Consider the following 26756-nt stretch of genomic DNA (forward strand, 5'->3'; position numbering starts at 1 on the left):
ATTCGGTAGTGTATCATTAGCACCTCCAGTGACATTAGGGCCGCTGCAAACATGGTAAGTTTGGTTGTACTCGTTGTGTAATGTTTTCAACTGATACCTTGTCACTTCAAAAAATATATATGGGTTTTATTTTTTAATCTAGTTCCTGACCTACCTTAACACTTCGTCACTTTAATAACTGTTTAAAGTTATGTACCTACTACGATGTACCTACTAATTGTAATGTGAGATTATTTTTGTGCAATGACAGTAAAATTTGCATAGTTTTTTTGCTCATGAAATTCGAAAGTACACCTGCCTAGAGCAGAAAATGGTTATACCTTCTTTAACATCATTTTGGTATTCTAACACTGTGTATGTATTTGGTGTCAGGAAAAATTCTCTCCAAATAAAAAGAAACAAGACAGGGAACATTTTTGATATTGATTTTTACCTCAGAATTAACAGAAGGTTCCCTTAACTCAAATAAGAGTCATGAACTTTGAATAACTTCCACTTTTCGTAACATTTTCAGGAAGATCTGGACAAGGAACAAATTTCTAGTAAGTATAGAGGATTGCGAATTAAAAAACCTTCTTATACATGATTTCAAGTGCTCAAGTCAACCTTTGATGCCTTTGACGTCGACAGAAAAGGTTACATAGAAGCTGACATGATTGGTACCATCATGGACATGCTAGGAACCCATGTGATGGCAGAGGAACTAGACGTCAGTTAACCGAAACAAATTTAACAATTTATGAAACAGAACTAATTCTTTCAGACCATTGTTTCTGAAATTGACGAGGATGGTAATGGGGAAGTCAGCTTTGAGGAATTTGCAAATTTGGCTGCCAGGTTCTTGGTGGAGGAAGAGGATGAAGACACTGAGGCCATACAAATGGAACTGAAGGGTGCATTTCGATTGTACGACCGTGATGGTATTTAAAAAATTACGCTAACGTTTTATCATGGAAAAAACAATGTTTTAATATTTTTTTAGGCAATGGTTTTATTACAATTGAGGTGTTGAGGGAAATCCTGAGGGAATTGGATGAGAAATTATCTGAAGACGATTTGGACAACATGGTTGATGAAATTGACACTGACGGATCTGGTACTGTTGATTGGGAAGGTAAGGCGTCACTAAAACCGATAGATTGTAGCACTACTAACATAATAATTTTTTTAGAGTTCAAAGCTGTAATGATCGGTTAATTTTTAAATCAGACACATCATGTATAGCCCCTTGTAGAATGTTTAAGGTTTTTCACCATTTTTCAATAAAAAACCTACACCTAACCAGTTAAATGTGTTTTAATATGTTAAGTTAATTTTTTAAATATGCTCGTAAACGATGATCAATTATCCCCGTATTTTCCGCACAGAAGCGTTAGCTGTGCTAGAAAATTTAAATATAGTAACAGTTTAATTAAAAGAAAATCGATTAATGGTATTTTAATAGTGTTGTCATTGGCTCGTCCTTCATGTGTAAAAAATAATCGTAAACAAACAGTGTATGTTTGTCAAGAATTTTCCCTCACTAATTTATGTGCCACCAAACTGAAATCTCATTGACACTACATCTATAAAAGTTTTAGTCTCTAACCACCACCCAGTGGCTTCTGACTGTCTGTAATTTAATTGAAATAATGGCTGGAGTAAGTACTTTCTGTCTATTCTATACATTTTATTTATTTTATTCTTTCCCTTTATCATTATTGGGTCTTATTGATTAATTTTATACTTTCTGGTACGCAATCAATTTAAACGAAATGCGTTTTAGATTGGAAAAATTAAGAAAGCGCAGAAAAAGGAAGAAGACGAGAAGGACGATCTTGATTATGAGGCATATAAAAAGTTGGATATATCCAAAGAGCAGCTTAAAAGTGAGTACCTATTTTAGAATTTTTATTGCAAGATGAATCGAAGTTAATGACATAACAGCATACAGAAAAATGTTCGAGTTTGATTCGTATTAACACACGATTATAGTATCTGGTGGTCCTTAAAGCTTAAAAATTAGTGATAGTGAATTGAAACTGACGTTTTTTCCTACGTTTATCAAACCCGTGATCTTTTAGCAAGTCAAAAGGTTTATCACTACGTCATTTTTTCATTTATTACAAAGTTTTTAACCGTGATAGTCCTAAATCTGCTGATAGAACTCTATGTGTATGCCCTATTTAATTATACAATCACAATTTTCCATATACCTAAAGGTTTGATTCAGATCTGGCGACTGAACTCAGCTTACATAATCCAATTGCTTGTATTTTGTAGTGTTGAAACAAATCTTCGACTCCTTCGATCTGGAGAAAAGGGGAGAGATAAATGTTGATATGATTGGACAAATTCTCGACATGTTAGGACACCAGCTAACAGGAGAGGAACTTCAGGTTTGTAATTGTAAACAATTTTCAAGTGATTTTTTTGTACCAGAAACGTATGCTTTAGGGAATCGTCAGGGAAATTGACGAAGATGGCAACGGGGTAATGAATTTCGAGGAATTCGCTAACCTGTCCGCTAGGTTCTTAGTGGAGGAAGAGGAAGACACCGAAGCCATTCTTAGAGAATTAAAGGACGCTTTTAGGTTATACGACAAAGACGGACTAGGCTACATAGGTGTCGATTTACTGAGGGACATATTAAAGGAACTGGAACCAACGTTAAAACCTTCAGATCTGAATGAGATGATCAAAGAAATTGATACTGACAATTCTGGGACGGTTGACTGGGAAGGTAAATTGGATGTTTTTGTTTTGTCGAGCTTTGGAGTTGGCAACTAACTCTAGATATTAATTTTCGATAACTGTCCTCTCAGACCACAGTGATCCAACTATTCATAAATTTAAAATAGTTAACATGTACTAAATAAATGCATTAAATATTTTTTCTTTTGCTAACAGCACACACATACACTATTTTAAAGATTTTGGTTCTTGACAATATTGCTAGGAGTTTTACTTCCATTCTAATATTTGTAAATAATAATTATACGAGTGATGACTTAGTTTTCATAAGACCGTATTACTAAAAGTGCTAAAAACCTTTTTATATTTGTAAATAATGAATACAATAGCTTAGTTTTCATATGTATAACCTAATAGTTATATTTATATTTTAGTTGTTAATCCACAAGGGATAATGAATATTAGGTTATTCATTTTAATGAACAGTGCGTCGCATTTAAAATAAATTCTGCACTTTTTAAAATTGCGTACAGGGTGACTGATTTCTTCTAGGCTTTACCTAACCTCATTTTTTCAAATTGAACACACTATTGTATTTTTAAACTCCTTTCTGAATTTAAGGTCCACTTTGATGAACACTTATTGCGTCTAAAACGTACTTTTATGGGTGTTATTTGATGCTAAACAAATTGGGTTCTATAACGACGATTGTATACGAAAAAGCAGTGATTATGCGCGTTAGATCCAAGTTTTAGATCATGGGTAACTTGATTTTTTTAACTATATGTTAAATTTCAGGCAATCAAGTAAAAAATTTCATTTTATTTTATTAGTGTTTATGGTCTATTTTCCAGTTTATTTTCCATAATTTCCAATGTTTCCAATACAAAATAGTACTCAAAAATAATATTTTATAGCAATAATTTCCAAACAAATAGAAATGATGGGTTAATTATTATATCTAAATATAATTAATACAAAAACAATACCTGATACATTGAAATTGTTAGATAATTCGAAGAAATATCCTGCATTCTTGCTGCTCTATTATTACCCTTGACAAAAACTAATCAAGTAAAATCAGCTACTACAGAGAGATACTTTTGTTTTCACATTTTATTTTGGACTGTTTCATCAGTTTCTTTATAATAGAGAGTAGAAATATGATTTCCTCTTGCGACAATTATTACAAATAAAATGTATTCTGTGTCTCCCGCGACAAAACAAGACATGCAAGCTCTCATATTCTTGATAATGTTGATGAGAATTTCAGGAAACTATGTCGTCAGCAAAATGGTAAATGTTTTAAATAATTATTATTGTAGATCTTTAGTGTTTTTCTAATAATATACAATATGTACATTTTATCAACTATTTTATTATTAGTTTGCATTTTCAGCATGAGCTGTCTTAATATGATCATATATTCATAAAAATTATAGTTTTTTTGACAGTAAACTTTTCAAAAGTCATTTTGACGTTAGGAGTTACAGAAATATCATTTTTTCAACCTATTTTAATTTAAAAAAATTCAGTATTGTATGAAATCCATTTTTTTAACAAGGAAATAGCGTCAAAATATATACAAAAGATTTAATATCCCCCAAATTATAAGAAATATACACTAATACACCTTATCTTTTTTTTTGCCGTCTTATTTTGACCTAAAAAATACGCCTCTAAATTATTCGTACTGAATTTTGAATCACCCTGTATAAATACAATTTTTGGGAAACAGATTAATCTATATATAATATAACTTTAAAAAAAGTCAAATAATCATAATGAAACGTTTTAAATCCATTCTGTTTGTCAAAGACCTTACATCTAGCGTAAAATTCAAAAATGCAATTCTATTTAAAAAATTTGTTAGTAACTCCCAGAAGAAATGAGCCGCCCTGTACAATTAAAAATTTTAATTTAAAAATGCAGAGAATTTGATCTTGTGCAACTATTGTTTGAAATAGTTTTTTTTTGTATTATCTGTAGAATCTTCTTAAATGCGATGCCCTAGATTTAACACTGAAACTATTGTTAAAACTTTTCAACCCGTACAACCCGAAATTTCTTTGCTTGCAGAATTCAAAGCGATGATGATCGGCTAACTACGTACCTACCTAATTAAACTCGTAATTAGAAAACAGTGATAATGCTTTATTTTAAGTTTACCCTGTCACTGTGCCAACAATTTATGCTCCAATATGAGACTTCGAGCGCTTTTAACCACGTTTAATTGTTTAAGCTAAAAATAAACCATGAGGAGCGGAACTGTATTACTTATTTTTAAGTGGACCTGCTAAGTCATGTACGTGCCAAATACATAAATCAAATCCAACGTTGTGTTTTATTTGCGTTGTAACAATTTGTTACAACTAATATAAGTAGATACACACGCTTGAACATCGCATTTGTACCCAAATAGTTTCTTACAGCATAACGACAAATGATTTATTTACTTAAGATTTCCATTTATTAATGTACGAGTAATATCTTCGATAGTACACGGTGTCCCAGTGTCAAAATTTTAACCACACATTTAAATCATCAAAAGCAACAAATTGTGTCTAATAATTTCTTTTGAAATCTTAATGTTTATATTTAAGTTTTTTACTAGACTTCCTGTCAAGCGTAAGAAGTACCACGCAGTATTAACAGTTGTGATTGTGCATCATATTACACTTTACAAACAGTGAATACTTTGTTGTTAGCTTACGATGAAGCGTCTGTTTCATACCAAACAGACCCATGCATCATGTTATTTAGGAATTTCAGGATATTCTAAGATTGAACTTACAACAACATAATTGTACTATGAAGATGTACTTTTAGGAAATATTGCACATAATTCTGAGACTATCGTAACTATCAAGTTATCTGCCAAATCTACAATTGTTTTCCTAGCACACTTTTTTAAAATAGAAGTAAGTTATTTTTCAATGTGATATGCGTTCTATAAAATTTGTCAACAAATGTTCATCATATCAAAAATTAACAAAAGGAATTTTTTGTGTAACTGCTCAAACCATCAAATAAAATAAAACAGTGTGTGCTACTTTTTTCTTGAAAAATCATAAGGAGTTTACTCGACGTCATCAATTATATTTTTTCCAGAAACATACCCAAATTTTTTTCCTGTTAAAAAGCTCTCTTTTTTCTAAAAAAACTTTTATTAGAGAAATTTTCAAAATCACATTAGAGGTGGAAGGATTAAGTAGTCGTTGGAAAATAAATTGAATGTTCGTTGTTTCGAGAAACACGTTTTTGTGCGTTGACGATATTGCACAATGTATACTAAAAATACATATATTTAATAAAAAAATTTAAAAAAAAAACAGTTTTAGTAACCAAATATAAACACTGAGTTGTTCTATAAAAAATTGGCAGTGTTTGGGTTTAGTTGGAAGATTTCCTTCCACAGCTGCATCCTCTCTGATTCAGGATCAACCTCATTGGTCAGTTCATTTCCAATGTCGATAAAATGAAGTTGTCCTTTTTCCGCTGGTTTCCATGTTATTCCAAGTTCCTTTTCGTCAGGCGTAGGATTTCCGTACTTGGCAAAGTTCGTCCACAGCTTCACAAACCTTCGTACTGATATATCCTCTATACTACCTGGTTGGAATGGAGGAGTAATCACATTTTTGAAGAGGTATCCTAAGTCGTCAACGTGACATGCACCTAAAATATTTACAATTGTTATTTTAAATGAGATGATTAAAGAAAAAGGAGCATATTGAATAACATTTCTTCACTTAAAAGTAATTACCTACTACATTTTTCTCTAAATTGTTCTTTAATGATCTCGAAGAGTATGATAATTTGTATGAGAAATAATAAATTCGCATTTCGTTGTTTACCTGGATTCGTTATTTTTGTGTAAATCTTCATTAAATTTAGTCCAGCCTCTAGGGACATCCTGTATAAGTAAACAGGACACCGCGATGTTTCCACGTGATTTTTCGCTGTTGCTATGATTGCTGCCACGAACAGAGAGTCGGTAGACATCTTAAAAAGTAAATAAATTGTAATATTGTTAAATTACGAAATATTTAATATTGTTACTAGTACAATATAATTTTTTATGTAATTGACACTTGTTGTGACAAGCAATTGCTTAAATAATTTCTAAACATGATAATTAAATTATACTAAAGTGAAGTGGTTATTGTTGTAAAATGTTTCATACTCGCTGCTGGTAATTTACAGTGTTCTTCTTACCCAAAATTTTTTTATATGACTGTTACTTATATTTATACGTAATACTTAAATCATTTTACCTACTTACCTATTTACTTCCGCTAAAAAATATTATAGGACTTTGTAGCATGGATATTTCATGCAGAATACCCAGCGTTAATATTGTACTGTATAATTAAAGTAACATAAAATGTTGCTTGGGAATAAACTGGTTGCTTACTTACCAAGTACTTATTGTCGTCAACATCCGGACCTTGAAAATAAGTTTTCTTTAACTTTTCACACACTTGTTTGCTAATATCGCTTCCGCTCTCCAATCCTATATGCCAAGGAATGGCGTCTTCCAAATTTGGGGGATCCTTTTTGGCTGGTAATCCCGCTGAGGCTGCCAAGACTTCAGCCGCCGCTAGTAACAGCCCTTCTCTTGAGGTGTAACCGATCATTAAAGGAACTTGATTGTACTTTCCAGACCTGATTATGTCGATGGGCTTTTCAGTGATAAAAGCTGTGTTACTGGGTTTTTCGATAACGGGAGCAAAATATAGTTGGTCTGTCGGTTTTCTTGCCTAAAAAGATTCGTTATTAATTAGTACTAAGTAATAGATATTAATTTATAACAAAGATAATTACGATTAATAGTTAATTACTATAGTATGATCTATTTACTTTTCAATTTCATCAACCTTAAATGTATTTACAACGGTAAGGTTTAAGTAAAGATTAAGGAAAAATGTTAAATATAAAATAATCATGCAGGATTTATCAATAGAAAAAAAAATATTGCCAAATGTCAGTTTTATAGGTCTATTGTGGTTTATTGTTTAATTTCAATTTTTATCGTTAGTAAAGCTCTCTTTCTGTACCTATGACACATGACAAAATAATGTCAGAAAAGTTCTTATAATAAAAAATTGGGTATTTGTGAAAAATATTAGTGTTTTACGACTTGAAACTGGTGAAAAAAAGACAAAATATATAAATTTTTAGAGACATTGGATTTGAACAAAATGGCATATTTTATTTCACAAACAAACAGGGCCTAAATCTAAACACCATTTTCCAACACCAATTTCTTGCGTGTGTTGTTTCATCTATTTGACTGTCACCAGATAGTTCAGAAAATGTGATATTTTTTCATATCTTTCGGATGTTTCTTGATAAACATTTTTTTCTCATATTGACAGTCTCAAATTGTAATCTTAAAATAAAGATAAGCCGGAAACATCATATCGGACTTATATTTCAGCGAAAAAAACAAAAGAGTTCTTTTATATAGTAAGAATTTCGTTATATTTGTTAATATTCATAGCTAAACGCGTTTTCTATCTGATTGGAGCTAACCCTGTAAGTTATTATAAAATAAAAAATAATATTGAAAAATAACAAAATATATATACAGGGTGACATGGAAAAAAGCGTAATGCATAGCACCACATTATAGAGAACCTCAAAACATATAAAAAGTTCTTATACACGTATGTCTAAATTCCTTTTGTTTTCGAGATACAGAGTGTTAAAGAAATTTTGGAATTTTTTTTTATTACTTCCGATTAAGTGGAGGAAATGTACTGACTATTGATATATAATATCCTCTACAGGTTGCCAACCAGTGGTGGAGCTGAAAAATTGTGAGGAACTTTTAATAGGAATTATATTACCTATCGCAAAATGTTAAAATAGTAATCTTTACAAGGCCGTATTAATTTAATTTGATTTAAGCATAGTGAACCCTCTAATTCAGCCATTGATTGGCAACCTATAGATGCTATTATGTACTAATTGTCAGTAGATTCCCTCCACTTAATCGGGAGTAATAAAAAAAAATCAGTATTTTCCAAAATTTCTTTAAGTGTATCTCGAAAACAAAAGACATTTAGACATAAGTGTATATGTTTTGAGGTCCTCCATCATGTGGTGTTATGCATTGCACTTTTTTTCATGTCACCCTGTTACTAGTTACATCAAGCTACAAAATCCCGACAAGAGAAAACGTACAATACTTCTACACAGTTTTGGGCAGCTTGGGCAGCCGAAAGGGCTTGGCTATAAACTTAATAAATAAATAAAAAAATACACGTTATATAAAAGTACTCTCTTTTTTCTCTCATTGATATCCATTAGTCTCTACACAAGGATGCAATTACAAAATTTTTATTTAACATACTTCATTATATTTACCGCTTCAATCTTTCCTTGAGCCTCGTACAGTAATTCTACAGGCGCTTTTTTCAGTACATCCAAAGCCTCTTTGTCACTGCTCACATCCTGACCTAACTCCTTTGCTAGGGCTACCATCACCTGCTTTCCCTCAGCGAAATAGTTCAATGTGGTTCCACTTTGCAATATCGCCCTGTGAAATAAGCCCTTCGCCCTAGGAGACAGCACAAGGTAATGCACCGAAGAACCCCCCGCGCTTTCTCCGAAAATCGTCACGTTATTGGGGTCGCCGTTGAAGTTTCTGATGTTTTCCTGCACCCACTGTAGGGCCAAGAGCTGGTCCTTTAGCCCAGCGTTCCCAGGCACCCCTAGCGTATCGTCGTCGGAACTTAGGAACCCCAAGGCACCCAGGCGATAGTTTGGTACCACAAGAACGACGTCTTGGGTCAGTAGGAAATCTGGTCCGTACATGTCGGGTTTGTTCGATCCCGTTAGAAACGCTCCCCCGTGGATAAAAACCATCACGGGTTTCAGTTCGGTCTTTGAATCTGAAAGCTGGACAAACAAAACTAACACATTAATCGTGAGAGGTGATCGTTTTTGTGATGGCTGCTATGATGACAATGATCATAAGAAAATTACACAATGGTTAAAGTGATGTAGGTACCTATGTCTACAAAGATCGAAGTCAAAATTGTATACTTATTATCAAAAACATTTGAATTAAACAATATATATACTTAACAACATATTGAGAAACTGATAAATATATAGCTTTTGAAAATTTCTCGTTTCATCTATAAGAAAAAACATTTTGAGTAACTTGTTTTTCAAAATGTATCAGACATACGTTTCGATTTAGATTTTAATCATCTGTGAACATTACTTTCTCCCAGTTAATAGCATTAGCATTAATGAAGATAATAAACAGAAACGGTCCCAAATCAGACCCTTGAGGCCGCATCAGAGGGAGAATATATCTCATGTTCTATAAATTATTTGTGATGACACAGACGTGAGTTAAATAATGGAATTTCGTTTATTAGAAAATTCAAACTACTATAAAATAATCTTATTAATATTACGTTTTAGGTACTTACGCTTTTCGTAAAAACATTTAGATTTAAACAGTCCTCAGAACCACCAGTGGTTTGGAGTAATACATCGATTGCATAACAATTGTTGCCATCCTTCGTTGCATCCTTTATCCCATGCCATGGTTCAACTGGCAAAGGATCCTATGAGAAAATATACCTTTAGTCTTGTTTGTATAGTACACGTTATCAAACTGTTGATGAGATCTCGGAAACGGTAAGAGATACGAACTAGCTTAAATGGAGGCAAAGTTGCGTAATCAAGGGAGCAACATTATGCCTTTGAAAAATCAAGGCTAACATGATTAGTTTTTGAAATATTTGAAAAAAAAAACAGAAATTTTGGAATTTGAGATGATATTAAAAAAAAAACACTTTCTCATATCAACTTTTTGCCTTTTATCAAATGGCATAATCATTTCATGTAACATTTCGCCTTTCCAGGACCTTCATCAATTTCATTTTTTTAAATACGGACCCGGAATAACTAAATTTAAAACATAAAATTTATATAGTTAGGGATTTTCATATTTACAATCTATTAGTTCGATATTTAAGAGTTTTTAAGTTTGGGATTATTGGGATTATGTTTTGTCGGTTTAGGTTGTATCGATTTTATGGGTTTGAGTTTTATGGATTTAGGTATTGTGTATAAGTGGAGATTATATGAGGCTGGATTTTGTGGATTTGGATTTAGATTTCATGGGTTCAAGTCTTATAGGTTTAGGTTATATGGATTTGGGTTCGGTTGGTTTAGGCTTTGTGGGTTTAGATTTTACTGGTTTCAATTTTATGGATCTGAGTTTTGTGTGTTCATAGTTTAATAAATTTAGGTTCATTAGGTTAAGCTTTTAGACTTATGGTTTCAAGAATTTATAGTTGAAGGGTTTACAATTAGTTAACTAATTTTAAGATTTATTCGTTAGTTTTTATATTCGCTAAATATTATTCATATTTTGCAGTGTCAAATATGTGAAACTTGAATGATGAATCGATCAAGGTCTTTGATAATGAATTTATTATTAAAAAAGACTGATAGCAAGCTGCTTTACCTAATAGAGTTGCATACTAATTCCATAACCAAAAAGTCAAATGTTTGTTTTGAAAATAACAAAGATTTTCTCAGAAAAATGTTTAACTTTGACTCAATTCATTACGATATTAATTATTTTAATTACATGTATCTGTTTTATTTCGGTAGGTAATGTTGCTATTTTTCCTTTTTTTTAAACAAACATATATATATATTTGATGTTTTAAATAATAAATATGTTTTAAATATTGTTTTAATGTTATTATTTATAGTCCTAAAAAATTTTTAAATACAGTCGAAATTCGGCTTACGATTAGTCAGCACACAATTTCGAATACTGACAACATTATCAATTATCAATATATTTTATCTTTAATCTTGTAACATTATTTAATTAAAAGGAACAGAAGATATTTGTTATTACCTTTCGTATAATTAGATTTATATAAAATTTTCATCTAAAAGCAATATTTGTTCAAATTAACTAAACTTTTAACTAAAATAGCATAACTTATTATTTATCATGTTATTATTGATGTTCCGCACGCCCGTAAACAGTCCATGAAAAAAACGAAGGTTAAGGTTAATATAATTGTCATGGTAACTGTTTCTGCGGTTTTTCTTTAATCTACTGATAAATACGTGTAGATATAAGATAACTTGATGATATTCCGTATTATATACATACATAATACAAATAAGACAATTACACAATTGAATTCTCATGAGCCTATGTTTTTATAACAAATCAGTCCAATCAGCTGATTCAATATTTATTATGACATGATTACTTGCTACAATTGCTTGCAAATACAAATAAATTATTCTCAGTTTTTCAATTTTGGTAGAAATAATAGACGATTCGTTTTGCAGATGATTAAATCTTAAATCAAATAACATTTACAAATTTATTTATTAGCATTTTGAGTAATCACGCTTTAAATAGAAATGGATTTTAAGTAGATTTACGTACATCATTGTAAGGATAACTTTTTTGGTTACTTTGTCAGTGGCTTACTGACTTCAGGAAATAGAAGGCGTAAATTGTTAAACTGGTGCACTGATATTTTTATATACAGGCAAATTCTGACAAATCCTTCGCTTGATTTTCAAGGACGTTTAGTTATACGAAACGATTATAGTTTTTAATGATATAAACACAAAATTATAAGGTCCTTGTCTCAAAGTATAACTGTGATTGAGCACTAGCAACTTACAAAAAGTATCTTCTGTGATCGTATAAGAATATCTAAACAGTACTAAACACTGAGACAATTCCTGTATAAAATTTTAAGTAAAAATTTCTCCTTACCTTAAACCTCAGTTCTCCAATTGGCGGCTTGGCGTACGGTATTCCAAGAAACGAAATGATTCGGCCCCCATCAATGTCAGTGCCAATGAAGCCTTTCACGTGGCCTTGCTTGGTTGATACTATCGGCGCAACCATATTATTTGTTACTGTTAATTGAAACAATGTTTTCTCTGCAAACACCTAAAACTGTTGAAACAATGCCGTCGAGTTACTTACGAGCTACTAAATCATTTACGTTTCTGTGTCGTCCAATTATGTTGTTATCTCTAGTCGAACCATAAGCGTGAGCAGAAAGGGGCCAACAGCAAACTTGTCTCAGGTAGTTAGCAGCATTGGTTACTAGATGTAGCCCTCTTTTATTTGTACTTACTCCTTGACTGGATTTATGAAATCTTATAGGCAGCTTTATAATTTGTCAATTGTCACTACGGCGTACTGATGAGGAGTAATAAGTCCGAAACCGGTATATGTCTCTTGTGTTTGGCTTACGAATGATCCTAACTGTATTTTACTCGGTGTCACTTTATACTTCCATAGTAGCTTAGAAAAAAGCGGATAAATAATTACTATGTTTAGTAAATCTCAAACAACAGTCGATACATACATCTAAATTTTTATCGCTATTGACTACAGGTAAAGTGTTAACATTCAAACTAATATTCATTATCTGGCAATAGTACCTCTTGTTTTTTTAAACTATGAGCAAGTGATTTATTCTGCTATAAACTCGGAGCAAAATAAATCAACTGCAGGTAGAATTCTATTGATCAAAACAAAAAGAATGATAAACTTACGTATCATCAGCATAATGATGTACATTACAACTATTTATAACATCCTAATATGAAACCTTGAGGTACTCCCAGTCTATGCAATAACGAACTAAAAATCTCAGAATTCAGTGAGAGAGTATGTAAACGTTTATTTAGTTAATTATATGTATAAAAGTGACGGCATTTAAATTGAACCCAAAGAAAAAACTTTCTAGTCGTGCTCCAAGGTATGAAACGCCTTACTAAAATGTAATGAGGTGAGTTTATTTTATATGATACTACTTTTAAAGATAGTGTCAATTGTAACTGTTACTTATTGCTGTTAATAAATGTCTACTGGCCAAAATATTGCATTGTATCTACTGGTACAGAACTAACTTGATTTTAGCTCTTTACTGTATTGTGGAGACGACACTAATTGTAAAAAGATTTCGCAATGTTGCCAATATAAATCGAACCAGAATTTAGTTGCTTACCAAATTTTATTGTTTAAATTTAGTTGGTATCAATTGAGTTTCACGAGTTTCTGGTGGAGGTAAAATAACCTCACTTTAAATAAGGTTCGTTTGTTTATTTTTTAATAGTTTATGGATTATAGCACAGCCTCCTACAGTTACGTGGATTATAGAAAACTTAAGGAAAGTGCCATTCGTTCACAATTTTATTTGTTTTGTTTTTTTTATAGCTACATAGATTATAATGACTCCGACTTACATATCGTATATTTTTTATCATTGAGATTTTTTTCTTTTTGTTTCCACATTTTACTATGTATTTTGAATGTAAGACAAACATAAATATTGTTTATATATTTTTTTAATTTCCGCATCTACACTCTACGTCTTGAGTATATTGATTTATATTTTGTATAATTTTTACCAAATGTTATTGCCTTTGTTTACATACAATGGCTTTTCTATTACCATCAGAAAAATTCATTAGTAAACATTTTGTATAACAATAAGTCTAGAATTTCTCTAAATGAATCTAAATAAAAATCTAACTATTATAAGTCTTTTAAATTGCATTTAATATTACTTTTCTTAAAAAAATGCAGTGGTATTATCAGCCAGGGGTTGATTGTTGTGAAATCATTGTCAAACTGCAACTACTAACCCTTCTGATCTATTCATCTGCACTGCCCTCTCATTTTTTCTTCATCGACCTTTTAATTCCTGATACCGCACATTTGTTGTTTTACATTTACATTTTTAGGTATATATTAAGATAATCATTAAGGAATATTGCCACGGTAAAAAAAATATACCTTGTGTATTCTTTCTAACCTAAAAAAAATATTTTGGTGTTGATTAAAATATTCGCTCAATATTTCAGTCAACGTTTTTAGTCTTTAATACTTATTGCACCAATTCACTTACCTTTAATAAACCTATTTAGCAAAATAAACTAAACAATATAATACTATTATAACTTGGTAAAAGTTAGTAGTTTAGCAGATGACTTTTTGTGATTTTAAAATTAGTATTTGTAGAAAATATATGATCGTGACATACAATTAATTTTACGTTACATTTACATAAAAAAACAAGAAAAAGTACCACAAAATTTTACGCTTAATTTATTATTATTGGGTGTCATTTTATTACTTTAGTATTATTTTATTTAATGAGAACTACCTACAAAGTATTTTAAATTTTCCCGCGACACCACTTTGACATTAAACTAACTTTGGTAAGTAACTAGATATGTTAAGTTGGCAACGCTGCGAAATCTTGTTACAATTAGTGTCGTCTGTATTGTGGGTGTAATCAATATTGGCCACAAAGTAGTTGTATCCCACAAACTTTGTTTCGCCCAATACGACGCTAGTCTTACTTTTATAGTACCGACCGATTTGCAGGTAGCTCTCTGCTAATAGGCATTAGCGGTAACAATTAAGAAATGATACACTTTATAGGTTATGTCTCACTCACAAATTCGATTAGTTTTCGATGTACAGAGGATTTGTAGGATTTTTTCAATTTTCATTGGGTACTGTGTCTCAGATATTGTAAAAGATACAAGAAATTAATTGTTGAAACGGCCTACTAAGATTAAGCTCTGTGTGTTTTTGTTTAGTTTCAATCATATAATGTAAATGTAAAAAATTTAGAAAAATCTGTCTCTCAAAAACCACTAAAAATGTGGATGTACTTCAAAATGCTGAAAATTCTTCAAAAGCATCGAAATATTTAAGTATGTTGTACATTAAAATACCTCGAAACCCTTCTATATAATTCTAATTACAACCAAATACGGCGATAACCTCAAACTATCAAAGTAAAATTCCTGGAAATACTTCGAAATCGTAAACACATCAGCAGATCAATCTCAATAACCGCGTAAAAGGACAATGTCAGGGGAGCAAAGGTCGATATCCTTAGACACCCAGAATCATCGATATTTTTAACCCCTTTGTCAGTGACATCGTGCCAAACATGCCAAACAAGGTATCGGTATCGACAATATGTACAGAGAAAAATTCAGACGTTTAGCAAAAAGGTTTATAAAATGTCACTTTTGATAGGCAGATTAAACATTGTTTTATTCTATAGATAATCGACGGTATTTGGGTTAAGCTGGTAGATTTCCTTCCACAACTGCATCCTCTCTGGTTCAGGATTAACTTGATTGGTCAGTTCACTTCCAATGTCGATAAAATTAAGTTGTCCTTTTTCGGCTGGCTTCCATGTTATTCCAAGTTCCTTTTCGTCAGGCGTAGGATTTCCGTACTTGGCAAAGTTCGTCCACAGCTTCACAAACCTCCTTACTGATATGTCCTCGATACTACCTGGTTGGAATGGAGGAGTAATCACGTTTTTGAAGAGGTACCCTAGGTCGTCAGCGTGACAAGCACCTAAAATATTTGCATTTGTTATTTTAAATAAGTTGACTACAGAAAAACTCATATTGAATAACTTTTCTTCACTTAAAAGTAATTACCTACTACATTTTTCTCAAAATTATTCTTTACTGATCCGGAAGAGTATGATGGTTCAATAATTTGTATGAGAGATAATAAATTCGCATTTTATCATTTACCTGGATTAGTTAGTTTTGTGTAAAGCTTCATTAGATTTAGTCCAGCATCTAGGGACATCCTATATAAGTAAACTGGACACCGCGATGTTTCCGCGTGATTTTTCGCTGATGCTATGATTCCTGCCACGAACAGTGAGTCGGTAGACATCTTAAAAAAATTGTAATATTGTTAAATTACGAAATATTTAATATTGTTAGTATTACAATATAATTGTTTGTGTAGGACATGTCGTGTGCTGACACTTTTTATGACAAGCAATTGCTTAAATAAGTTCTAAACATAATAATTAAATAATACTAAAGTGAAGTAATTGTTGTAAAATGTTTCATCCTAAATATTGTTTATATATTTTTTTAATTTCCGCATCTACACTCTACGTCTTGAGTATATTGATTTATATTTTGTATAATTTTTACCAAATGTTATTGCCTTTGTTTACATACAATGGCTTTTCTATTACCATCAGAAAAATTCATTAGTAAACATTTTGTATAACAATAAGTCTAGAATTTCTCTAAATGAATCTAAATAAAAATCTAACTATTATAAGTCTTTTAAATTGCATTTAATATTACTTTTCTTAAAAAAATGCAGTGGTATTATCAGCCAGGGGTTGATTGTTGTGAAATCATTGTCAAACTGCAACTACTAACCCTTCTGATCTATTCATCTGCACTGCCCTCTCATTTTTTCTTCATCGACCTTTTAATTCCTGATACCGCACATTTGTTGTTTTACATTAACATTTTTAGGTATATATTAAGAAAATCATTAAGGAATATTGCCACGGTAAAAAAAATATACCTTGAGTATTCTTTCTAACCTAAAAAAAATATTTTGGTGTTGATTAAAATATTCGCTCAATATTTCAGTCAACGTTTTTAGTCTTTAATACTTATTGCACCAATTCACTTACCTTTAATAAACCTATTTAGCAAAATAAACTAAACAATATAATACTATTATAACTTGGTAAAAGTTAGTAGTTTAGCAGATGACTTTTTGTGATTTTAAAATTAGTATTTGTAGAAAATATATGATCGTGACATACAATTAATTTTACGTTACATTTACATAAAAAAACAAGAAAAAGTACCACAAAATTTTACGCTTAATTTATTATTATTGGGTGTCATTTTATTACTTTAGTATTATTTTATTTAATGAGAACTACCTACAAAGTATTTTAAATTTTCCCGCGACACCACTTTGACATTAAACTAACTTTGGTAAGTAACTAGATATGTTAAGTTGGCAACGCTGCGAAATCTTGTTACAATTAGTGTCGTCTGTATTGTGGGTGTAATCAATATTGGCCACAAAGTAGTTGTATCCCACAAACTTTGTTTCGCCCAATACGACGCTAGTCTTACTTTTATAGTACCGACCGATTTGCAGGTAGCTCTCTGCTAATAGGCATTAGCGGTAACAATTAAGAAATGATACACTTTATAGGTTATGTCTCACTCACAAATTCGATTAGTTTTCGATGTACAGAGGATTTGTAGGATTTTTTCAATTTTCATTGGGTACTGTGTCTCAGATATTGTAAAAGATACAAGAAATTAATTGTTGAAACGGCCTACTAAGATTAAGCTCTGTGTGTTTTTGTTTAGTTTCAATCATATAATGTAAATGTAAAAAATTTAGAAAAATCTGTCTCTCAAAAACCACTAAAAATGTGGATGTACTTCAAAATGCTGAAAATTCTTCAAAAGCATCGAAATATTTAAGTATGTTGTACATTAAAATACCTCGAAACCCTTCTATATAATTCTAATTACAACCAAATACGGCGATAACCTCAAACTATCAAAGTAAAATTCCTGGAAATACTTCGAAATCGTAAACACATCAGCAGATCAATCTCAATAACCGCGTAAAAGGACAATGTCAGGGGAGCAAAGGTCGATATCCTTAGACACCCAGAATCATCGATATTTTTAACCCCTTTGTCAGTGACATCGTGCCAAACATGCCAAACAAGGTATCGGTATCGACAATATGTACAGAGAAAAATTCAGACGTTTAGCAAAAAGGTTTATAAAATGTCACTTTTGATAGGCAGATTAAACATTGTTTTATTCTATAGATAATCGACGGTATTTGGGTTAAGCTGGTAGATTTCCTTCCACAACTGCATCCTCTCTGGTTCAGGATTAACTTGATTGGTCAGTTCACTTCCAATGTCGATAAAATTAAGTTGTCCTTTTTCGGCTGGCTTCCATGTTATTCCAAGTTCCTTTTCGTCAGGCGTAGGATTTCCGTACTTGGCAAAGTTCGTCCACAGCTTCACAAACCTCCTTACTGATATGTCCTCGATACTACCTGGTTGGAATGGAGGAGTAATCACGTTTTTGAAGAGGTACCCTAGGTCGTCAGCGTGACAAGCACCTAAAATATTTGCATTTGTTATTTTAAATAAGTTGACTACAGAAAAACTCATATTGAATAACTTTTCTTCACTTAAAAGTAATTACCTACTACATTTTTCTCAAAATTATTCTTTACTGATCCGGAAGAGTATGATGGTTCAATAATTTGTATGAGAGATAATAAATTCGCATTTTATCATTTACCTGGATTAGTTAGTTTTGTGTAAAGCTTCATTAGATTTAGTCCAGCATCTAGGGACATCCTATATAAGTAAACTGGACACCGCGATGTTTCCGCGTGATTTTTCGCTGATGCTATGATTCCTGCCACGAACAGTGAGTCGGTAGACATCTTAAAAAAATTGTAATATTGTTAAATTACGAAATATTTAATATTGTTAGTATTACAATATAATTGTTTGTGTAGGACATGTCGTGTGCTGACACTTTTTATGACAAGCAATTGCTTAAATAAGTTCTAAACATAATAATTAAATAATACTAAAGTGAAGTAATTGTTGTAAAATGTTTCATACTCGCTGCTGGTAATTTACCGCGTTCTTTGTATCCAAAAATTTTTTTTATATTATTGTTTCTTATATTTATATGTAGGTAAATGTAGGCTTAAATCATTTTTACCTATTTACTTCCACTAAAAAATGTTATAAAACTTTGTGACTTTGATATTTCGTGTGGACACCCTGTCTAAATAAAGTAAAAGAAAATTTTGCTTGGGAATAAACAGGTTGCTAACTTACCAAGTACTTATTGTCATCAAGATTAGGACCCTGAAAATAAGTTTTCTTTAACTTTTCACACACTTCTTTGCTAATATCGCTTCCGCTCTCCAATCCTATATACCAAGGAACGGCGTCTTCCAAATTTGGGGGATCGTTTTTAACTGGTAAACCCGCTGAGGCTGCCAAAGCGTCAGCCGCCGCTAGTAACAGCCCTTCTCTTGAGTTGTAACCGATCATTAAAGGAACTTGATTGTACTTTCCAGACGTGATTATATCAATTGGTTTTTCAGTGATAAAAGCTGTTTTACTAGGTTTTTCGATAACGGGAGCAAAACATAGTTGGCCTGTCGGTTTTCTTGCCTGAAAAGAATCGTTTATACTAATTAATAACTATTAATTTATAACAAAGATAATTTAGTGTGAGTAATAGTTAATTACTTTATTATCTGCTTATTTTTCAAAACATCGGTAAAGTTTATTGAGTATGAAATGTAATTTACAGCTGCATTCGAATTTTGGAAAAAACATGACCTCGAAGAGGTTGTATTAACTTTCAACTACTAACACTTGGAGCAAAAATATTTGACAGAGTTATAGACAAATGTTAGGCAAAGACTCCTATATTAGCTAATATCGATATTTTACACAGGGCATTTTTTATAATTCGATCATTTTTAGAAAGTTTAAATTTGATTTTCTTAAATTTTTCAAATGGAACACCCTGTATTGTATTGTTCTATTTTATTCACTTATCAGACCACTTCAACTTATATTAAGTATGTTCTACACCTAAAGTTGTTAGTTTTTAAGATATAGCAACATTTTTGGAAAAAACTAATTTTTATTATTTTCGGTCGTACGAAATGGCTTTGGAAAAAAACTGTCACATTGTGTCAACTTGTCAATTCATAATTTATCATTCCATTCTAAGTTAATTTTATTATATAATATTTATTTGTGGTATTCTATAAAATAATAATAAAGTTTTTTCCGAAATGTTGCTATATATCTTAAAAACTAACAATTTTAGATATAGAACATGCTTAATAAAAGTTGAAGTGGACCGATATGTGAATAAAATACAGGGTGTTGTTCCATTTGGAAAATTTTAGAAAATCAAGTTCAAATTTTATAAAAACGATCGAATTATAAAAAATGCCCTGTATAAAATATCGATATTAGCTCATATAGAAGCTTTTGTCTAACATTTACCTATAATTCTGTCTAATTATTTTGTTCCAAGTGTTAGTAGCTGAAAACTCCTTCGAGGTCATGTTTTTTCCAAAATTCGAAGAATTTTCTACATAACTTGGCAACCCCGCACTAAAATGATAGTGTTTATATTGCCATATATAGAATTTTCTCGGGAATCTATATGTTTAAAAATATACAGGGTGTTCCATTTAAAAAATGTAATATTTGGCATGTCCCGTTTTTACTCATCGCCCTGTCTGTACCAAATTAATTTTGTAGTTTACGTTTCTTGATTCTGTACAACTTTTATATAAACTTTTTTTCTGTATTATGAGTAATAAGGAAGTTATTTTACTTTCTCACCCTGTATATTTCAACGAAAGAAACAAGAGTAGTTTTATATATGCAGTAAGCACGTATTTTTTTATATTTCATATAAAAAATAATTAAAATTACGTCAATTTAAAATATCCCGATAAGAGAAAACGTACAATAATTCGACAGAGTTTGGATAGCTTGGGCAGCGGAAAGGTCTTGGCTATTTTAATAAATAAATAAAAATACACGCTATATAAAAGTACCTACTCTCTTTTTTTTTCGTTGATATCCACTAGTCTCTACATAAGGATGCAGTCTCAAAACTTATATCTAACATAGGTACTTAATATATTTACCGCTTCAACCTTTCCTTGAGCCTCGTACAGTAATTCTACAGGCGCTTTTTTCAGTACATCCAAAGCCTCTTTGTCACTGCTCACATCCTGACCTAACTCCTTTGCTAGGGCCACCATCACGTGCTTTCCCTCGGCGAAATAGTTCAATGTGGTTCCACTTTGCAATATCGCCTTGTGAAATAAACCCTTCGCCCTAGGAGACAGCACAAGGTAATGCACCGAAACACTCCCAGCGCTTTCTCCGAAAATCGTCACGTTATTGGGGTCGCCGTTGAAGTTTCTGATGTTTTCCTGCACCCACTGGAGAGCCAAGATTTGGTCTTTTAGCCCAGCATTTCCAGGGACCCTTAGAGCATCGTCGTCGGAACTTAGGAACCCCAAGGCACCCAGGCGATAGTTTGGTACTACTAGAACGACGTCCTGCGTCATTAAGAAGTCCGGTCCGTATAAATCGGGTTTGTTCGATCCCGTTAGAAACCCTCCCCCGTGGATAAAAACCATCACGGGTTTCAGCACGGTCTTTGAATCTGAAAGCTGGACAAACAAAACCAACACATTAATCGGGTGCCACATAAGTTTCATTTAAACGGTGATCGTTTTTGTGATAGTTGCTTGATGACAATTATCACAAGAAAATAACGCAACAGTTTAAAATGCATTTGAAATAAAAAAATTTCTATACTTAACAAAATATTAAGAGAAATGATAAATATATGGCTTTACAAAATTTCTCACATCATCTATAAGAAGAAAACATTTTCAAAAATTTGTTTTTAAAAATGTGAAAAACATACGCGCTAGTTAATAGCACTATCATTGATGAAGATGAGAACATAAGCGGGCCCAAATCATACTATATTATACATTGTATCCCATCTGCAAAACTTTAAAATAATCTTGTTAATATTGCCTGTTAGATACTTACGCTTTTCGTAAAAACATTTAGATTCAAACAGTCCTCAGAACCGCCAATGCTTCTGAATAATACATCATTTGCATAACAATTGTTTCCTTCCTTCGTTGCATCCTTTATCCCGTGCCATGGTTCAGCTGGTAGAGGATTCTATATGAAAAAATACCTTTAGTGTTGTTCGTATAATAATACAGTTTGATGAGAACGCTAGATGACAAAGATACTTGTCTTTAGTATAAATACTGTATTATATTATATTATATTATATTATATTATATTATATTATATTATATTATATTATATTATATTATATTATATTATATTATATTATATTATTTATGTATTATACCTAATCATATTATAATATATAAATATGCTCTTTAGTATTGTAATGTCCTAACTGTGCTGCAAATCAATGTAAAAATATTGTAACTGTCCATCAAATATAGCTGTTCAGTTACTCAAAAACAGTTAGAAATATATTCGAATGAAGTTATGCACACACCAGAAGATACAGAAAAAAATAGTTTTCAAATTTTAGAGATTCTTAATTAGTAGCTTTCCCATCCAGGTGCGTTAATAAAAATTGAGCATTATATACGTTATTATGGACAATACATCGATTGTCGTAATTTTAATTTTAATAATAAATCGATTAAGGTCTTTGAAAATGAATTTAATTATTAAAAAAAGACTGATTAGCGAGATGCTGTAATAAAGTTGCATAATAATTCCATAAACAAAAAGTCAAATACTGGTGTTAATTTTGAAAATGGCAAAAGATTTTCTCAGAAAAATTTTTAACTTTGAATTCATTACGTGATGAATTAATTTAATTATATGTATCTGTTTTTCTCACTATGTAAGGCTGCTATTTTTTGACAAACATATATGTTTGATGTTTTAAATAATAAATATGTTTTAAATATTGTTTTAATATTATTATTTTAAGCTCTAAAAAATTTTTAAAAACAGTCGAAATTCGACTTACGATTAGTCAGCAAACAATATCGAATACTGACAACACTATCAATTATTATCAATATACCTTATCTTTAATCTTGTTTAACATCTTATGTAACATTTTCATTGCATAATTAAAAGGAGCAAAACATTCGTTATTAGCTTCGGTGCAACATAAATGGATTTATATGAAATTTTCAACTAAAAACGGTGTTCAAATGTCTCAACTTATTAAAGTATTCGTAATTAATTCTAATTATAATCTGATAAACATAACTTATTATTTATCAGTGAACAGTCGATAAAAAAGGTTAATAATAACAATAATGCGGTTTAAATTGTTAAACTGGTGCACTGATATTTTTTTGACAAACCTTTCGCTTGATTTTCAAGGACATTTAGTTCTATAAAACGATTCTAGTTTCAATGACAATAAATACAAAATAGTAAGGTCCTTGTCGCAAAATCTAACTGTGATTGAGTACCAATAACTTACAAATAGTATCTTCTGTGCGATCGCATAAGAATATCTAAAAAGTACTAAACACTGAGACAATTCCTGTATAAAATTTTAAGTAAAAAATTCTCCTTACCTTAAACCTTAGTTCTCCAATTGGCGGCTTCGCAAACGGTATCCCAAGAAACGAAATAATTCGCCCCCCATCAATGTCAGTGCCAATGAAGCCTTTCACGTGGCCTTGTTTGGTTGACACTATCGGCGCAACCATATTATTTGTTACTGTTAATCAATACAATGTTTTTCTCAGCAAACATTTAAAACTGTTCAAACAATACTGTCGAGTTATTTACGAGCTACTAAATCATTTACGTGTCTATGTAGTCCAAGTATGTCGTTATCTCTAGTCGAACCATAAGCGTGAGTAGAAAGGGTCCAACTACAAACTATTCTCAGGTAGATAGCAGCATTGGCCACTAGATGTAACCCTCAGTTACAACTTTTATTTGTACTTACTCCTTTGCTGAATTTATGAAATCTTATAAACAGCTTTATGGTTTGTCAGTTGTCACTATGGCGTACTAATGTGGACTAATAAGTCCAAAACCGGTATATGTCTGGTGTGTTTGGCTGACGAATGATCCTAACTGTATTTAACTCGGTGTCACTTTATACTTCCAAAGTAGCTTAGAAAAAAGCGGACAAATAATTACTATGTTTAGTAAATCTCAAATAACAGTCAATCCATACACCTAAATTTTTACAGCTATCAACTACAGGCAAAGCGTTAACATTCATTATATGGCAATAGTATCTCTTGTATTTTAAACTATGAGCAAGTGGTTTATAATGCTATAAACTCAGATCAGAATAAATCAACTGCTGGTAGAATTTTATTGATTGAGCATGATGATATAAATTACAGCTATTTATAAACTTACAAAAGTTGGATACACACAGGATGGTCTAGATTTTAATAGACAAACTTCGGCAAACTACTAAACAACAAAAATTAACATCACTTTGCTCTATGAACATAGGCGCAGAAAGCCACCGTTTATGAGATAGAGGGCGTTGAAATTAACAAAAATAAAACAATTTTTTTAAATATCTGGAAAACGGCTTTATCAAATTTATCCAAATTTGGTACATATTTTTTTTTCAAATATTTCCCCTAGTTTTGTATGCACATAGTTCAAATTCAAAGTAAAACTTCTACGCCACTGAATTAATTGGTAATATGAATACATTTTATAATGGTCTGAAACATTCCGGGTGAAAAAACATTCTTTTATTTTTGTCGAAAAGTAAACAAAGCGTTGAAATCGGGAAAATAAAACAAATTTGGGTGGTCCAGATTTTAATAGACAAATTTCTGGAAAGTTTGAAATAACAAAAATTAATATCACTTTGCTCTATGAACATTGGCGCAGAAAGCTACCGTTTATGAGATACAGGGCGTTGAAATTAACAAAAATAAAATAATTTTTTTAAATATCTGGAAAACCGCATCATAATATGTCTCATAACTCGTAAACCATTCACTTTTCGACAAAAATAAAAGAATGTTTTTTTCATCCGGAATATTTCAGACCATTATAAAATGTATTCATATTACCAATTAATTACCAGTAGCGTAGAAGTTTTACTACAAATAAGGAAACATCTTCATTGTTTCTCCGCCACTGATTTTTGAATTTGGATTGTGTGCATACAGAACTAGGAGAAATATTCGATAAAAAATGTGTACCAAATTTCGATAAATTTGATGAAGCGGTTTTCCAGATATTTAAAAAAAAAGTTTTATTTTTGATAATTTCAACACCCTGTATCTCATAAACGGAGGCTTTCTGCGCCTATGTTTATAGAGCAAAGTGATGTTAATTTTTGTTGTTTAGTACTTTCCCGAGGTTTGTCTATTAACATCTGAACCACCCTGTATATTGAAAATAACAAAGGTCCTAATATGGAACCTTGAGGTACTCCCAGTCTAAGCAACAACGAACTAGAAATCTCAGAATTCAGTGAAATACTATGAAAACGTTTATTTAGGTAATTATGTATAAAAGAGACAGCATTTACATTGAACCCAAAGAAACCTAACTTTCTATAAAGTTATGCTCCAAAGTGTTAAACGTCTTACTTAGAATCTAATAAGATTAGATTATTTTATTTGATACTACTTTTAAAGATATTGTTAATTGTAACTGCTACTCACTGCTGTTAATAAATGTCTACTGGCACAAAATATTACATTGTATCTATTAGTCAAGAACTACCCATATTTTAGCTCTACTGTATTGTGGGTGTAATCAATATTGGACGTAAGGTAGTTGTATCCCACAATATAATTACAAACTTTGTTTCTCCCAGTATGACGCTAGTCTTGTTTTTATAGTACCGACCGATTTGCAGGTAGCTCTCTGCTAGTCGGCATTGGGTAGCAGTAACAATTAAGAAATGACACACTTTATAGGTTATGTCTCACTCACAAATCTTAGTTAACTCGATTAATTTTCGATGTACATAGGATTTGTCGGATTTTTTCCATTTTTATTGGGTCCTGTGTCTCAGATATTGTAAGAGATACAAGAAATAAATTGTTGAAACGGCCTACCAAAATTAAACTCTGTGTATTTTTGTTTAGTTTCAATCATATAATGTAAATGTACAAAATTTAGAAAAATATGTATCTCAAAAACCACTAAAAATGTGGATATACTTGTTGAAAATTCTTCAAAAGCCTCGATATATTTAAGTATGTTGTACATTAAAATACCTCGAAACCCTTCTAAATAACTCTAATTACAACCAAATACGGCGAAAACCTCACTGTCAAAGAAAAATTCCTGGAAATACTTCAAATATCGTAAACACATCAACAGATCAAGGTCAATAACCGACGTCAAAGGACAATGTCAGGGGAGCAAAGGTCGATATTGTAGACACCCAGAATCATCGATATTCAACCCCTTGATCAGTGACACTGTGCCCGAAAAAGTGCCAAGCAAGATGTCGGTATAGACACTACAACTTATTGATTGCTCTGCCGGTAATTACATACTTATATCGCAGAAATTTAATGAATGGATAACTATACTTGGATTCTGAGTAACTGCACTACAATTTAAAGGATAAAGACAAAAATGCAAACGTTTAGC

General features: G+C 31.4%; 4 protein-coding genes across 4 annotated transcripts; 2 read left to right on the forward strand and 2 right to left on the reverse strand.

Annotated features, from left to right (window-relative positions):
- Window positions 1-11: 11 nt before the first annotated feature.
- LOC108914002 (troponin C, isotype gamma-like) lies at window positions 12-1278 on the forward strand. Its single transcript, XM_018719697.1, has 6 exons — window positions 12-54; window positions 515-542; window positions 594-709; window positions 764-920; window positions 983-1114; window positions 1172-1278. Exons 1-6 carry the CDS (start codon window positions 52-54, stop codon window positions 1195-1197), a joined length of 462 nt encoding a protein of 153 aa, XP_018575213.1. The 5' UTR covers window positions 12-51; the 3' UTR covers window positions 1198-1278.
- Window positions 1279-1562: 284 nt separating this feature from the next.
- LOC108914023 (troponin C-like) lies at window positions 1563-5008 on the forward strand. The gene is made up of 5 exons (XM_018719717.1): window positions 1563-1640; window positions 1766-1868; window positions 2263-2378; window positions 2437-2722; window positions 4753-5008. Exons 1-5 carry the CDS (start codon window positions 1632-1634, stop codon window positions 4776-4778), a joined length of 540 nt encoding a protein of 179 aa, XP_018575233.1. The 5' UTR covers window positions 1563-1631; the 3' UTR covers window positions 4779-5008.
- Window positions 5009-6013: 1005 nt separating this feature from the next.
- LOC108914056 (juvenile hormone esterase) lies at window positions 6014-12677 on the reverse strand. Its single transcript, XM_018719755.1, has 6 exons — window positions 12464-12677; window positions 10125-10262; window positions 9046-9579; window positions 7092-7433; window positions 6528-6675; window positions 6014-6348 (listed from the first exon to the last, which is right to left on the reverse strand). The coding sequence occupies exons 1-6, from the start codon at window positions 12596-12598 to the stop codon at window positions 6041-6043; spliced, it is 1605 nt and encodes a 534-aa protein (XP_018575271.1). The 5' UTR covers window positions 12599-12677; the 3' UTR covers window positions 6014-6040.
- A 5625-nt stretch (window positions 12678-18302) lies between these two features.
- On the reverse strand, window positions 18303-23917 carry LOC108914061 (juvenile hormone esterase-like). The gene is made up of 6 exons (XM_018719765.1): window positions 23732-23917; window positions 22188-22325; window positions 21263-21796; window positions 19413-19754; window positions 18859-19006; window positions 18303-18673 (listed from the first exon to the last, which is right to left on the reverse strand). Exons 1-6 carry the CDS (start codon window positions 23864-23866, stop codon window positions 18366-18368), a joined length of 1605 nt encoding a protein of 534 aa, XP_018575281.1. The 5' UTR covers window positions 23867-23917; the 3' UTR covers window positions 18303-18365.
- Window positions 23918-26756: the final 2839 nt, after the last annotated feature.

The sequence above is a fragment of the Anoplophora glabripennis genome, unplaced genomic scaffold (genome assembly GCF_000390285.2).
Source record: "Anoplophora glabripennis isolate ALB-LARVAE unplaced genomic scaffold, Agla_2.0 scaffold16, whole genome shotgun sequence".
NCBI classification, from domain to species: Eukaryota; Metazoa; Arthropoda; class Insecta; order Coleoptera; family Cerambycidae; genus Anoplophora; species Anoplophora glabripennis.